Consider the following 11,798-nt stretch of genomic DNA (forward strand, 5'->3'; position numbering starts at 1 on the left):
ATGGAACACAATGTTTTCTAAATATCCACCTTCCACTAAATATGTTTAAAAATGGAAAATGTTTTTGCTTTAAATAATTACAAAAAAAAAAACAAACAAAACAAAATATTATATTTAAGATTTAATATTTCAAAGGTACAACAAATGAAATGTGCAAGTGCACAGCATGATTCATGTTTCCACATCACACTTGTGTATGTTGTACAGTTGGTTCGCAATTGGTGCCTAGTGTCACTGTCTCTGTATACACATTGTTTTGCACAGCAGAGAGAGGGACTTTAATGCTTAAGTAAATAAAGCTAAACCTCTCTCTCTCTCTCTCTCTCTCTCACTCTCTCACACACACACACACACACACACACACCCTCACACACACACACACACACACACACACACCAGTAAGTGGTAAATCTGCTGTAAATTACAATGGTATCCTCCTTTTTTTTTTTTAATCTCATTATCTCACATATGGAAACCAGTTGTACTCTTCTGTGAAAGTAGGAATGTTTTGCACTATTTTCCAGTTTCTTCAACTCAGGTTTTCATACCAGTGTTGACTTCCTGTCTACATATGCCACATGTAAATTTCTACAGTTTGGCCCCGGAGCCTAGCCTCTCTACCTGGATGGTTAAGGAGGCAGCTGCGGGGTCATCAACAAGCCAGAACAGCTCGCCATTGGTTGGGACAACACGGGCAGCTGGGAATGCTGGACCCTCTCTACCCTCCAGCACTTCCTGCAAGAAGTGGTCACCGCGTTACAACAGATAATACAACAATATTGCATGACTCAGCAGTACAATGCATTGCAACATTGGCAGTTACACTGCTCAATCGTGTCATTTCATCTGCAGAGCCCAACTGCGTTTTAGCTACTTTATCCATGTTTTTTCATTGTTCTATTTTTTCTTTTTTTTTCACATATAATGGGTTTTGTGTCTGTACCGAGTTTAAATCAATTTTTCGAAAACCCTCTAAATGTTACCTTCAAAATGGGTGCTTTGCTTTCTCCTGTTGATACAAAAGCCACACAGCGTGCAGAGTTCACCACTGGAAAAGTCATGGTTACACGCTGTGGCGGTGGTTTGGGAGAGTCACTCATGGGTGCCACAATCTTCTTCACTTCCTAAGTATGGGATACACAGAAAGCTCATCATTTAACATTTGTAATGTACAGTTGGAAAAAGGTGCTAGTGTGAGAACCATGGTGTAAGACTATACTATAACATGTAGCATGCCCCAAGACAGAGGCATCTTACAAAGGATGACAGTGAAGACCACAAGGTTCAAAGCTAAATAAAACCTTAATGATCTATAGCCTACATAGTTAAGGGAGTGTCTGGAAACAAAACACAAACTGTTTTCAAGTCAGGAGTTATGGCAGAGTAAACACAGACAAGCCTCCAGAACTTTATGAAAACAGGTGCCAAAATTAAATAACATCCTTTATATACTGACTTTGGAGAAAAAAAAAAAAAAAAAAAAATCAAGATTTTTATAACAGAGAGCTGCTATTCAACAAACACATTTACAGAGTGCCCACACCCAGCAATTTAATGATATTTACTGAAAGAGATTCACATTGGCCAACATGGTTTAATATCAACATACTGGATGGATCTTTTTTGGGGGGTCAAAATGTGAATACCAAACATAAAAAACTTGGGTTTACTAATGAAATATCAAAATGCATTCCAAACAAACAATCCTCTTAAATGTCAGATGTCTATGGCTGAGAGTCACAGGAAGGGCACCTTTCTAAACCAGACAGTTCAAATTCTGCCTGTATGATTCATGTTCAAGTACAGCCCTCACCTCCAGGAGAGGGTGGTCGGGGAAGAGGGAACATGTATGTCCATCAGGCCCCATACCCAGCAGCAACAGGTCGAATACAGGGACCTCATCATCTGGGAAGGCCTGTGTGTTTGAAAGCAGTGAAACAATGCTGTAAGGAAATATCCAAACTATTAAAACCTGAAAGAATATGCCAGAGTGCCGTTAGAGCTAGAGCGAACCACAGAACTATACAAATATATGTAACAGATGTGAGGACCTCCTTCAGTTTGCGAGTATAATCCTCAGCGCACTCGTTTACTGGCAGAGAGGAGTCGATGGTTAAGATCCCACTATCAAGGATGTTAACCTTGGAAAACAACTGAGTCTGGAAGACAAACGAATGGTGACATTTGACCCCAGTGTCAGAGAATAACACACATTAATGTAACTGGGACCCATGCATGCAAACACTCCTGAAAAGGTACCTTATAGAGCCCGTAGGTGCTCTCAGGGTCATCAAAAGAAACCAATCGCTCGTCACAAAAACCAATCACCCACTTGCTGCAGTCCAGCTCTGGCAGGGCGAGCAGCTCTTTGCTGAGCATGGACACGAGGCTTCCTCCAGATAGCCCCAAGGTGAACCTGCCCTGGGAGGTGATGGCCTTCTCTGCCCGAGACGTCACCAGCTGGGCCAGCACCGGACCAAGCTCTGCTGAGGAAGGAAAGACCACAACTCTTCTGGCAGCCATGAGAGCGCTGTCTGAATTATGGAGCTAGTGAGAAAACAATGAAAGACAGAAAAGCTTTGAGCAATATTAAAAGGAAGTCAACAACCAAACCGTTTTGCAATCATCATGATGTGTCTGCAGAGACGAAATAAACTGCATGTGTTGTTAAACTCACAGTGTTAAACTGGCTGGCAGCTTTAATGAAGTTGACTACCCTGTTGTTACTAAGATGAGAAAAAAGAAACGAAGCAGCTACTGACAACAGGATTTTACATTAGCCACTATCGGGAAAAAGGAGAAGAGAAGAGACACTAATTTAGAGACATTTGAAACAAACCTGGCGTCTAAGCCATAATGCTACACATCCCCAGAAAATAAGTTTCCTCACCTGGTGGGAATGTCAAGAGTAGATTGTCGTGAGGTTTTCAGTCGGCGAATGTAATTCGACGCACTACTTCCTGAAACGAGTTTTCAGCAGCCAATCACGCTTTGCGTTTCAGACGCACTGCATTCTGGTCATTCGAGTATACGAGTATATATGTGTGTGTGTGTATAGTTGTGTACAGTGGCATAAAGAAATCATCTAATAAACTAACAAATTACTTAACGTTTTTAACAAAACACGTCAGAAAATGCGGGGGTGACCAAGCATCAGGGAGTCATGATTGTAGTTTTGTGGATGGCTGCGATGGTTCCTCCCATCCGGCAGATGGCAACACTGTGCTATTTCAACCGCTTGAGTTTTGAAGACACTCGCGTATCTTGTAGGCACGCACCCACGACTCCTCTCGTGTGTTAACACCGTAATTATATATATTTTTTACGGTGGCTGCTATTAACATCCGCTGACCGCAACGACTCGTCCGTGCACATCTGGTGTGCCACAGAAACCTCAAAAGACATGTCGACTGTTTTCTCTTTCCAGACACAGCTCGTCTCCATCATGGACGCGTTATCCAAAACAGCTGTAATGGAAATAAGCAAATTGGTGGAGATCGAGTCGAAGATGCTGAAAATAGAGATAACTCGAGGTCGGAACGAAATCGCGTCTCTCACAGAGAAACTGCAGCTGATGGAGAAATTGCTTTATATCGCTCAGGGTGGCAGACAGGATCCATCCTCAGCTGCAGCGTGCTCAATGTTAAGAGACGGTTCAGAAGACGCAGTGCTGGAGCCTGATAGGACGAGGCTTGCCATAAAAAGGTAGGCTTGGAGATGTCTGCGTGTGGCCTGTAGATGTAGTGTGTCTACCTCGCCTGCTCTATTAATCCAACTTTATTGCATCCTAGTGAGAGCCCGTGGGAGAGCATCAGTTCCTCCACTGACATGAGCAGTTTGTATCAAGATGAAAAGCAAACTGCAGCTGAAGTAAGTCTGACACTGTTATGTCATCATTTTATACTGGCAGTCATTTGTAGCAGGTTCAGTTCTGTTATACTGTTTCTCAGAAGCTTACAAACCTCCCGAAACAGCAGCCTGAAGTTATAGTGGTAAAGGAAGAACTGGTGGACAACAGAGATGCTGAACCAGATAAAACAAGGGAAAACGGTGAGTACAAATGCAAAAGAGTTATTGCCACAATGCTTTCACACTTGTCATAAAATGTGTTTCAGAAATAACATTTTTAAAGGCTAAACGTCTGAAGTACAAAGAACAACTTTATTGTCAAGCCAGTGCATTTCACCTGAGAGCTTCATCGTAGTTATTAGAGTCAATAATATTCTGAATTTTAACATGTTCTTTTCCTGTCAATAGGAACAGAAAGAACCACAGACACCCACAGGGGTCCAGCTGTGACGCAGCATCCCAGAACCATCCCAGAACATCAGCAGCCCATGTTTGCTGATAGCTTTGTGACCCTGAGCACCCAGTCATCTCTCACTGGACCAGAAAGGAGTGAAACACATTGGAATCCACAACTTACACCTGCACACACAAACCTAGAGGCTGGGAAAAGCTTGGCTCAAAATATCGTCCTCCAAAACCTAAGTCTGCTACGGAATATGAGGATTCACAATTTGAGGAACTCGGCTGCGAAGAGGTTCAGCTGCCTGGAATGTGGCAAGAGCTTCAGATGCGTGAGTCAGCTTGAAATACACCAGAGAAGCCACACAGGAGAGAAACCATTCAGGTGCACACTCTGTGGAAAGAGATATGCACAAAAAGGGCATCTGTATACACATCAGCGCACACACACTGGGGAAAAGCCATACCGCTGTCCTGTTTGTGGGAAGGGCTTCATTCAGAAATGCACTCTTGATATGCATCAGCGTACACACACTGGAGAAAAACCTTTTGTCTGTATCAAATGTGGCAAGGGCTTTACAAAGAACTGTAATCTAAAAAAACACCTTGCAGTACATCTAGATTCTAGTATGAACGTGTTTGGCAGTGAATCTGGTGCACCAACATTCAGTGGGACATTCATCAACGGAAACACTTAAAGCACCAACCATGCAAATGTAACTTTTTCAGCTGTTTGATTGAAACCTTTTTTGCTTAATAAAGCTCTCTTTACTCTAGTTTTGAGTGGCTGACAATTGTGCATTGTTCTGTTGTGATACAAATCTGTCAGTACATACGTTGTCTGCTGAATAACATGTATGTCTCATTTCAACCAATTCCCTCACCTCACTGGTTAAACTTGTGCCATACAAAGGTTGTAGTTTGGAGAACAATACTTTTTGTGAACTATGAAAACTGAACCAATCAATACATGTTTGTTGAAGTCTCTTGCTTTTCTGTTGAAGCAAAGGAAAAAAAACCCCATCAATTTACTTGTTTAGGAATCTTATTGAAATGTAGCCTAACGAATTTTGGATTACAATGTAAAAGGCACAAAGTCTTGATCTCAAATTTCAAAATTTAGATTAGCTTTTCTTGACTCAATACATCAGTGATTACTGAGAAATAAAGTTTGTTTAAATGAAGTCACATTCAATTGAAATGCAGAGGTATTAAAAATAAATCACTGTACTGTTTTGCAGTTCCCGTTTGCGGCCACTGGAGGGCAATGAATATTCATATTTCTAAATGAGTGGCTTCACGACATAAAATATATTTATAAGCTTTATTAACAATCTTCTCAGTACTGATGTTACTCTTAAAATCCCCAGCACTATTAATGAGTTGTACATATTACATTTCCAGAGCTTGTAGCACGAAGTCCTCGGTGCTTTTCAGATTTACAACTCAGAGATAGATTTTAATATCAGAATGTGTAGTAAATTCATTGTTTTAGGACAACATTTTATTGTAACATATATCCTATGGATAGAATAATTCCACTTCTGGTTATTTTTCTTTAGGTAACAAACCAAACTGTTGAAAAACCTGTTGTAAATTCAGTGTGTTATGATTTTAACTGTGGACAGAGCTCCTGCGTCACTAAATTTATATCCGGTACTACCTTCCAAAATAAAACAATAAAAAGAGACACCGGCGTTTCTAAAGCCCTGCCGACTGTATGTAAATTCAAAAGGGTAGTAGTCATTACATGGAAAAAATGCATGGGTTCATATTATTTTGTAAGTGTCTAATATTATTAAAAATGCAACTGCCATTATTGTTGACATGACTATAAATACTACGACAACAGCAATAATATTAATTTAAAAAAATAATCATAATAATAATTACCGATACGCTGACATCCGGTTTTCCTACAAATCCTTCCGGTACAGCCTACCACATACTTGACCAAGGAGGAGCGCTGCTTCGCCGGGAATTTTGCCAAATTTTCCAAAATCTCAGCCTCGCTGTCGAGATGATGTGCGACACCACAAACCGAAGTTTTCGTACGCAGCTGGCCGCTATCCTGGACAAGCTGACGAAGGCAGCTTTGGTCGAAATCAGCAACCTGGCTGATGAATGCTCCTCCGTCCTTCACACCGAGATATCGCTGCACAAGACGGAGAACGAGGCGCTGAAGAAGAAGTGTTACTCTCTGGAGGTCCAGCTGAGAGCAGCGAGGGAGGCACAGACCTTTCCTGCACATGTCAGCAGTGTCAGCCGACGGCACCCTGCAGGTCAGTCCTGTCTGTGCTGCCACAACAGAGAGGGTCTGTTTGTCTGTGTTACAGCAGGTTAGCCAGACTTATTTTATCTCTGGGAATATTCTCTGTCGTCCAGGGGAAGTTATCTAGAACCTGAATCATGGACCCTGGACTCTAGTAGTTAGGTAGAAACGTTTCACCACTAATCCAAGTGGGTTCTTCAGTGTGAAGGGAAGCAGGTCTAGAAGTCCAGTTGACTTTAGGGCTTTAATGCAGATTAAAGCTCAGTTTTGTCACACATCTGCAGTATTAACCTCTTAGCACAAAGAATTTATGAAAATGTTTATGCTTTTCTGAAGATTTACTTAGGCTTGGTTCTATTTTTTTCTCTCATACCTGCTTCCTCTTTTAGAACAGCAAGAACCTGCTCCAGCCATTGATGGAGTTTTTGGAAAGGACTGGTGCATGGACCTGTGGAGAGAAGACAAACTCCCCTTTCAGCGGAAAGGGACAATGGAGCCTGCAGCTATGACAAGCATGGGAGCATCGGTGAGTGAATCACTAACAGCTGGTTTTGGTTCAGCTAGTGCGGTCAATTCTTCGGTGAGTTGAAATGAATAGTTTTTGTCTTCAAATCTCTTTGTCGCCTGTGTTTTGGGTAGACAATAGACTTGATGGAGAGAGATCCTGATCTGGTCTTTGTCAAAGAAGAGACGTATGATGATCATCCCAGTGGACAGATGAGCCTCACAGATAACAGAAAAAGTAAGTCTGGATTTAAAAAATGTAAATAATCATAATTATTTCTATGATTTAATTTAATTTATTCTTGTTTGACAGTTGTTGAAATTTTTGAGGATGACAGCATGCTTCACAGATCCGTCAATGAGCTGCAGGCTCACTCAGGGGAATTAAACAACTTCCACATGATGGCGGACGGTCAAAGTCAACAACGCTCTCAGCCAACAATTATGGACAAGTTGATAGATGATGCAACCATGAACGCTCTTGCTGACAACACAAATCCTCCTTCAGCTGTCGTCCAATACCCAAACTGTACGAACGACATCCACATGAATACAACCAAAGAGCTCTCTACCCAGCCAAAGCCCGTGAAGCCAATGAAACGGTTTGAGTGCTTGTTCTGTGGGAAGATTTTCAACTATTTAAGCAGTTTAAAAGTCCACATCAGGCGACATTCTGGTGAGAAGCCGTTCAGCTGTTCGGTTTGTGGGAAGCGATTTGCACAGAAAACGTACCTGAAACTGCACCAGCGTGTGCACTCGGGCGAGAAGCCGTACAGCTGTCTAGACTGTGGCAAAAGCTTTTCCCAGAAAAGTTCTCTAAACATACATCTTCGAACACACACTGGTGAAAAACCTTATAGCTGTGTGGATTGTGGGAAATCTTATGCGTACAAGTATGGCTTAAATCACCACCAGTGTTTCAGCTGACTGGCCAAATAAATAAATACACAGCTTGGTTATTAATAAGAAGTCTAAATGTGGCTACAAGTGCTTTCAGTATTGTGGAAAGTATTTCTCAAAGTAGTTCATAATGTGCTGATATGTATATTTGAAATTTCAAGGTGGATGAAAATGTAGATTTGAAATATCCCATCCATATCAAAGATTTAAAATGTCTTTTTAGTGTTGATAAGAGAAACGCCACAGCAGCTAATTGAAGGTACAGAGAGTGTTTGTCCTTTTAATGTCCCATTAGAATTAGTGGGATTTCATAGGTTGAGGTGTCAATGCCAAATTCCTGCCCTCAATAAGACTATGCAGTCAATTTCACATCAAGGTTGATAAATTAAAGTGTCATAGGTAAGGTGAGACACAGTTGGTGATCCAAACTATGACAAAAAATGTATTTACTTCTTTGTCATTCATGTTGTCATACATGTGGTGTAACACGATACATACCTCAATGTCAATAACTGCCAAAATAGTTTGGAGAAGTGATCCATTGTTTGCACACGTTCAAAACTACCTCTTCACAATGTAGAAGGAAACCAATTCTTTGTGTTTCCTACACTATCCAAGTCTCATCATTTTTCCTGTATTTCCGTTATGCCATTCTTCATTTCACAGCATTTCACTGCACAGACCTATTTGTTTGGCCATGAACATGACTTATAAAAAATGCTAATGTGCGTTTGTCATATTATATGTAAATGAGTACCAGAACTTCTCCAGGTCTAAACTGATTTACTATTACTGTTACAGACCTGCATGCCATTACAAAGACTGGTGAGATGTGGTTTGTTCAGATTGTCAGTGCAATATGTAAAGACTTTGCTAAAGACACTGATTCAAGTTCAAGGAAATTTCAATTTAAATAAAATTTATTACTATGGCATAAAATTTCACTCGCAAAGTGAATATTTATAAATATCTTTATTGTAAAGACAAAAACAACAAGTAAGATGTTATAATGGTAAATTATTTAAAAACACACCTGACAAAGACAGGACATTTTGCTCCACATGACTGATTTTAAGCACAACACTACAGAATACACATTACAAATGTAACACTAATTCAAGAATTAGTACATGATAGATTCATGTAAGGGCAGCATGGTGGTCTAGTGGTTAGCACTGTTGCCTCACAGCAAGAAGGTCCCGGGTTCACAACCTGCACCAGAAGGGTTTCTCTCCTGTGTGGAGTTTGTTTCTATGAGGCCCTGTGATGGACTGGTGACCTGTCCAGGGTGTACCCCTGCCTTCCACCCAAAAAGAGCTGGGATAGGCTCCAGCAGATCCCTGTGACCCTAAATAGGAATAAGAGGGTATAGATAATGGATGGATCCATGTAAATAAAGCTACTTATCTTGCACCTGCAATTGATTACTGACAGGTTTCACCTATAGCTAGCTAGCTATAGGCTTTTCTCCCACCACCTCACGATTTCTGTGCGCCATTAAATGGTGGTTGAGATTAACTTTTTGTGTGAAGGTCTTCCCACATTTAACACAGAGGAACGGTCTCTCTCCGGTATGGATGCGTTGGTGACATTTCAGATTGCCTTTCTGGGTGAACCTTTTCCCACACAAGCTGCACCAGAAGGGTTTCTCTCCTGTGTGGACAACATAATGAACCCTGAGAGCTGATGGGTTTGCAAAACTCTTCCCACACAGCTCGCATGACTTACTGACCTTCTGCGAGGGAACTTTAGGCACACAGGTGTGTGACCTAAACTTTTTCCTGTGAGGGAAATGCTGGTTACAAATGTTACAAAAGTTTAACTTGTGTGACTTCATGTGGTGTGTTAGGGTGCCCTTGTGGAAAAATGTCCTACTACATATTTGGCATGTGAATTTCTCTTTGTTTAGGTTTCTGACAGTTTCAACATTGGGCATTTCAAAGCCATCAGCTGAATCTTTATCCAGAGCAGTGTTGTTTTCAGTGTTGTATGCTGGTAATGTTTGCTGATTGTTTTTACTAGGGCAACTTGTGGTGTTCATTATTGGCTCCTGCTGACTTTCTTGAACAAACTGTACATCATCGTCGTCCTCATCATCATCTTCGATTGGAATGATGTGCGCGCTGAAGGCCTCCTCTGAGTCATTGATGGATATCAGCTGGAGGGACGGTTCGTCAATACCAACTGCAGACAAAACCTGTTCTCCTTCCTGATTAAATGACAGGCTGCTGCCACTGGCCAAGTAACCAACTGACAGCTGCTCTGGTTCCACTGCCATGCTTGGTTCATTTTCTGTTGCATAAAAATACAGAAACAAATGCTCAATAAACTTCTGAAGCTGCTGACTCTGAGGTGTGTTCTCTCACTCGACACGACACTCCTTCACTTTCTTACCATCTCTAGTGAGGGTTTCTTGCTGGCAGCTGCTGGCAGCATGCTCTACATAATCCTCTTCTCTGAGCTCAGTCACAGGAATTTGGTCAGACAGTACCGCCACAGTCTGCAAAGCAGAAAAAGTGCAAACATTAAACTGTAGGTCAACAATGCAACATTTTCCAGTCATGACAAAAGCTGAAGTGATTTGTTAATTACTCGTAATTAATCCAGTCAACACCCGCTTCTCAAATGTGGTATATTTGTTGCGTCTAGCTTTGTTGTGGTGAATTGGTTGTTTGGTACAGAGAAATTGTAATGGGCATAATCATTTTATGTTTTACAGAGTAGAATAAAAAAGGTAAATATAAATTTATAACCAAAACATTGCTCAGATAGGCTGGTGCATCAAGACATCAGTTTGACTTGTGTGGTGTGTTAGTCCTAGTTTTGGTCTCTGATGGTTTCAACACTGGACATTTTAATGCCATCAGGTGAAACTTTATTCAGAGCAGTGTTGTTTTCAGTGTTACCTGTTTGCTGATTGTTTTTACTGGGCCAACTTGATGTGGTGTTCGTTGTTCATCAAACTGTATAGTCCCTTTTCAAATTGCTGCTGCTTTTCAGCTTTTATTGCAACATTAAGAAGACTGATGTTTTCTAAGGTTGGTATGGTTTACTTTTAAACCTGCATGTCACCTGATCTCTTACATGCAAAAATCAGAACTGTTTGTTTTGCTGGAGGCCATTGGGACATCAGCCATGTAAAACCCTCCTTTCACCTTATTAGAGATTTGTGGTGAGTCTGTGACTCTCTCCAGACTGTATGGGTTTCTGTCCTTCCACAGATTCATACACCAGTCTTTCCCAAAGATCCCGTCGATGGTGGGAGGTCCAGACACTGAGGAGAAGTCAAACAATAGATTTAAACGTTAAAACACGGAGGTGAAGCTGATATTTTATGCTAAACTCTTATGAGTTGACGTTACTGCAAAAACAAAAAAAAGTACCATGAGGGTCCTCGTCTCCGGAGCATGCGGTTTGTACCCCTACTGTGCGATAACTTTTACTCAGCTTGGGGGCGTCGCTTCTCACGATCGTTAACTCGCATTCCAGGTCGCTTACTTTCTCTGCCAGGGCTGAATTAGCAAACAACAGCCGGGACAACTCGAGCCTGAGCTCAGCAGAGTCTTCATCCACCAGCTTGCAGACCTGGCTCAGGGCAGACCTGGCCATGGTCTCCATAATGGAGGAGAGCTGCGAGTGAAAAGTGAGGCGGCTCTCCATCGCTTGCTCCCCGGCTACAACGACCAGCTTCTTTTTTCTCCAGCTGAAGAAAAAAAACGGATTTAAAACCGAAGAAACCAAATTGTTAGCTGGTGTAAAAACCAAAACACCAAAATGAAGCTAATTAGAGATACCGTTTGTTCTCGCAAAGCGGGAACCAAACAAATGTGGCAAACATGACGTGTTTCCGGCGGATGTATCCGGTCAGCTGCCT

At 41.6% G+C, this 11,798-nt stretch overlaps 4 protein-coding genes across 8 annotated transcripts; 2 read left to right on the forward strand and 2 right to left on the reverse strand.

Moving 5' to 3' along the window:
• Positions 1-106: 106 nt before the first annotated feature.
• On the reverse strand, positions 107-3,021 carry pgls (6-phosphogluconolactonase). Of its 3 annotated transcripts, none has more exons than XM_026326247.2 (7): positions 2,891-2,985; positions 2,678-2,783; positions 2,260-2,547; positions 2,052-2,159; positions 1,814-1,915; positions 984-1,124; positions 107-735 (listed from the first exon to the last, which is right to left on the reverse strand). In XM_026326247.2, exons 3-7 carry the CDS (start codon positions 2,521-2,523, stop codon positions 589-591), a joined length of 762 nt encoding a protein of 253 aa, XP_026182032.1. In that variant the 5' UTR covers positions 2,524-2,547; positions 2,678-2,783; positions 2,891-2,985; the 3' UTR covers positions 107-588. The 3 variants fall into 3 exon arrangements, with proteins under 3 accessions (XP_026182032.1, XP_026182033.1, XP_026182031.1); XM_026326248.2 differs by having other exon boundaries at positions 2,678-2,726; positions 2,891-2,966; XM_026326246.2 differs by lacking the exon at positions 2,678-2,783 and having other exon boundaries at positions 2,891-3,021.
• Positions 3,022-3,226: 205 nt separating this feature from the next.
• On the forward strand, positions 3,227-5,042 carry LOC113141682 (zinc finger protein 382). 2 transcript variants are annotated; one of them, XM_026326244.2, is made up of 4 exons: positions 3,227-3,705; positions 3,792-3,870; positions 3,951-4,050; positions 4,258-5,042. In XM_026326244.2, the coding sequence occupies exons 1-4, from the start codon at positions 3,404-3,406 to the stop codon at positions 4,944-4,946; spliced, it is 1,170 nt and encodes a 389-aa protein (XP_026182029.1). In that variant the 5' UTR covers positions 3,227-3,403; the 3' UTR covers positions 4,947-5,042. The 2 variants fall into 2 exon arrangements, with proteins under 2 accessions (XP_026182029.1, XP_026182030.1); XM_026326245.2 differs by having other exon boundaries at positions 3,975-4,050.
• A 1,146-nt stretch (positions 5,043-6,188) lies between these two features.
• Positions 6,189-8,999, forward strand: LOC113141681 (zinc finger protein 554-like). 2 transcript variants are annotated; one of them, XM_026326242.2, is made up of 4 exons: positions 6,189-6,587; positions 6,910-7,046; positions 7,160-7,262; positions 7,338-8,999. In XM_026326242.2, the coding sequence occupies exons 1-4, from the start codon at positions 6,269-6,271 to the stop codon at positions 7,949-7,951; spliced, it is 1,173 nt and encodes a 390-aa protein (XP_026182027.1). In that variant the 5' UTR covers positions 6,189-6,268; the 3' UTR covers positions 7,952-8,999. The 2 variants fall into 2 exon arrangements, with proteins under 2 accessions (XP_026182027.1, XP_026182028.1); XM_026326243.2 differs by having other exon boundaries at positions 6,189-6,530.
• On the reverse strand, positions 8,878-11,739 carry LOC113141680 (zinc finger and SCAN domain-containing protein 21-like). The gene is made up of 4 exons (XM_026326241.2): positions 11,308-11,739; positions 11,080-11,198; positions 10,319-10,424; positions 8,878-10,216 (listed from the first exon to the last, which is right to left on the reverse strand). The coding sequence occupies exons 1-4, from the start codon at positions 11,582-11,584 to the stop codon at positions 9,372-9,374; spliced, it is 1,347 nt and encodes a 448-aa protein (XP_026182026.1). The 5' UTR covers positions 11,585-11,739; the 3' UTR covers positions 8,878-9,371.
• Positions 11,740-11,798: the final 59 nt, after the last annotated feature.

This window comes from Mastacembelus armatus, chromosome 8 (assembly GCF_900324485.2).
Source record: "Mastacembelus armatus chromosome 8, fMasArm1.2, whole genome shotgun sequence".
NCBI lineage: Eukaryota > Metazoa > Chordata > Actinopteri > Synbranchiformes > Mastacembelidae > Mastacembelus > Mastacembelus armatus.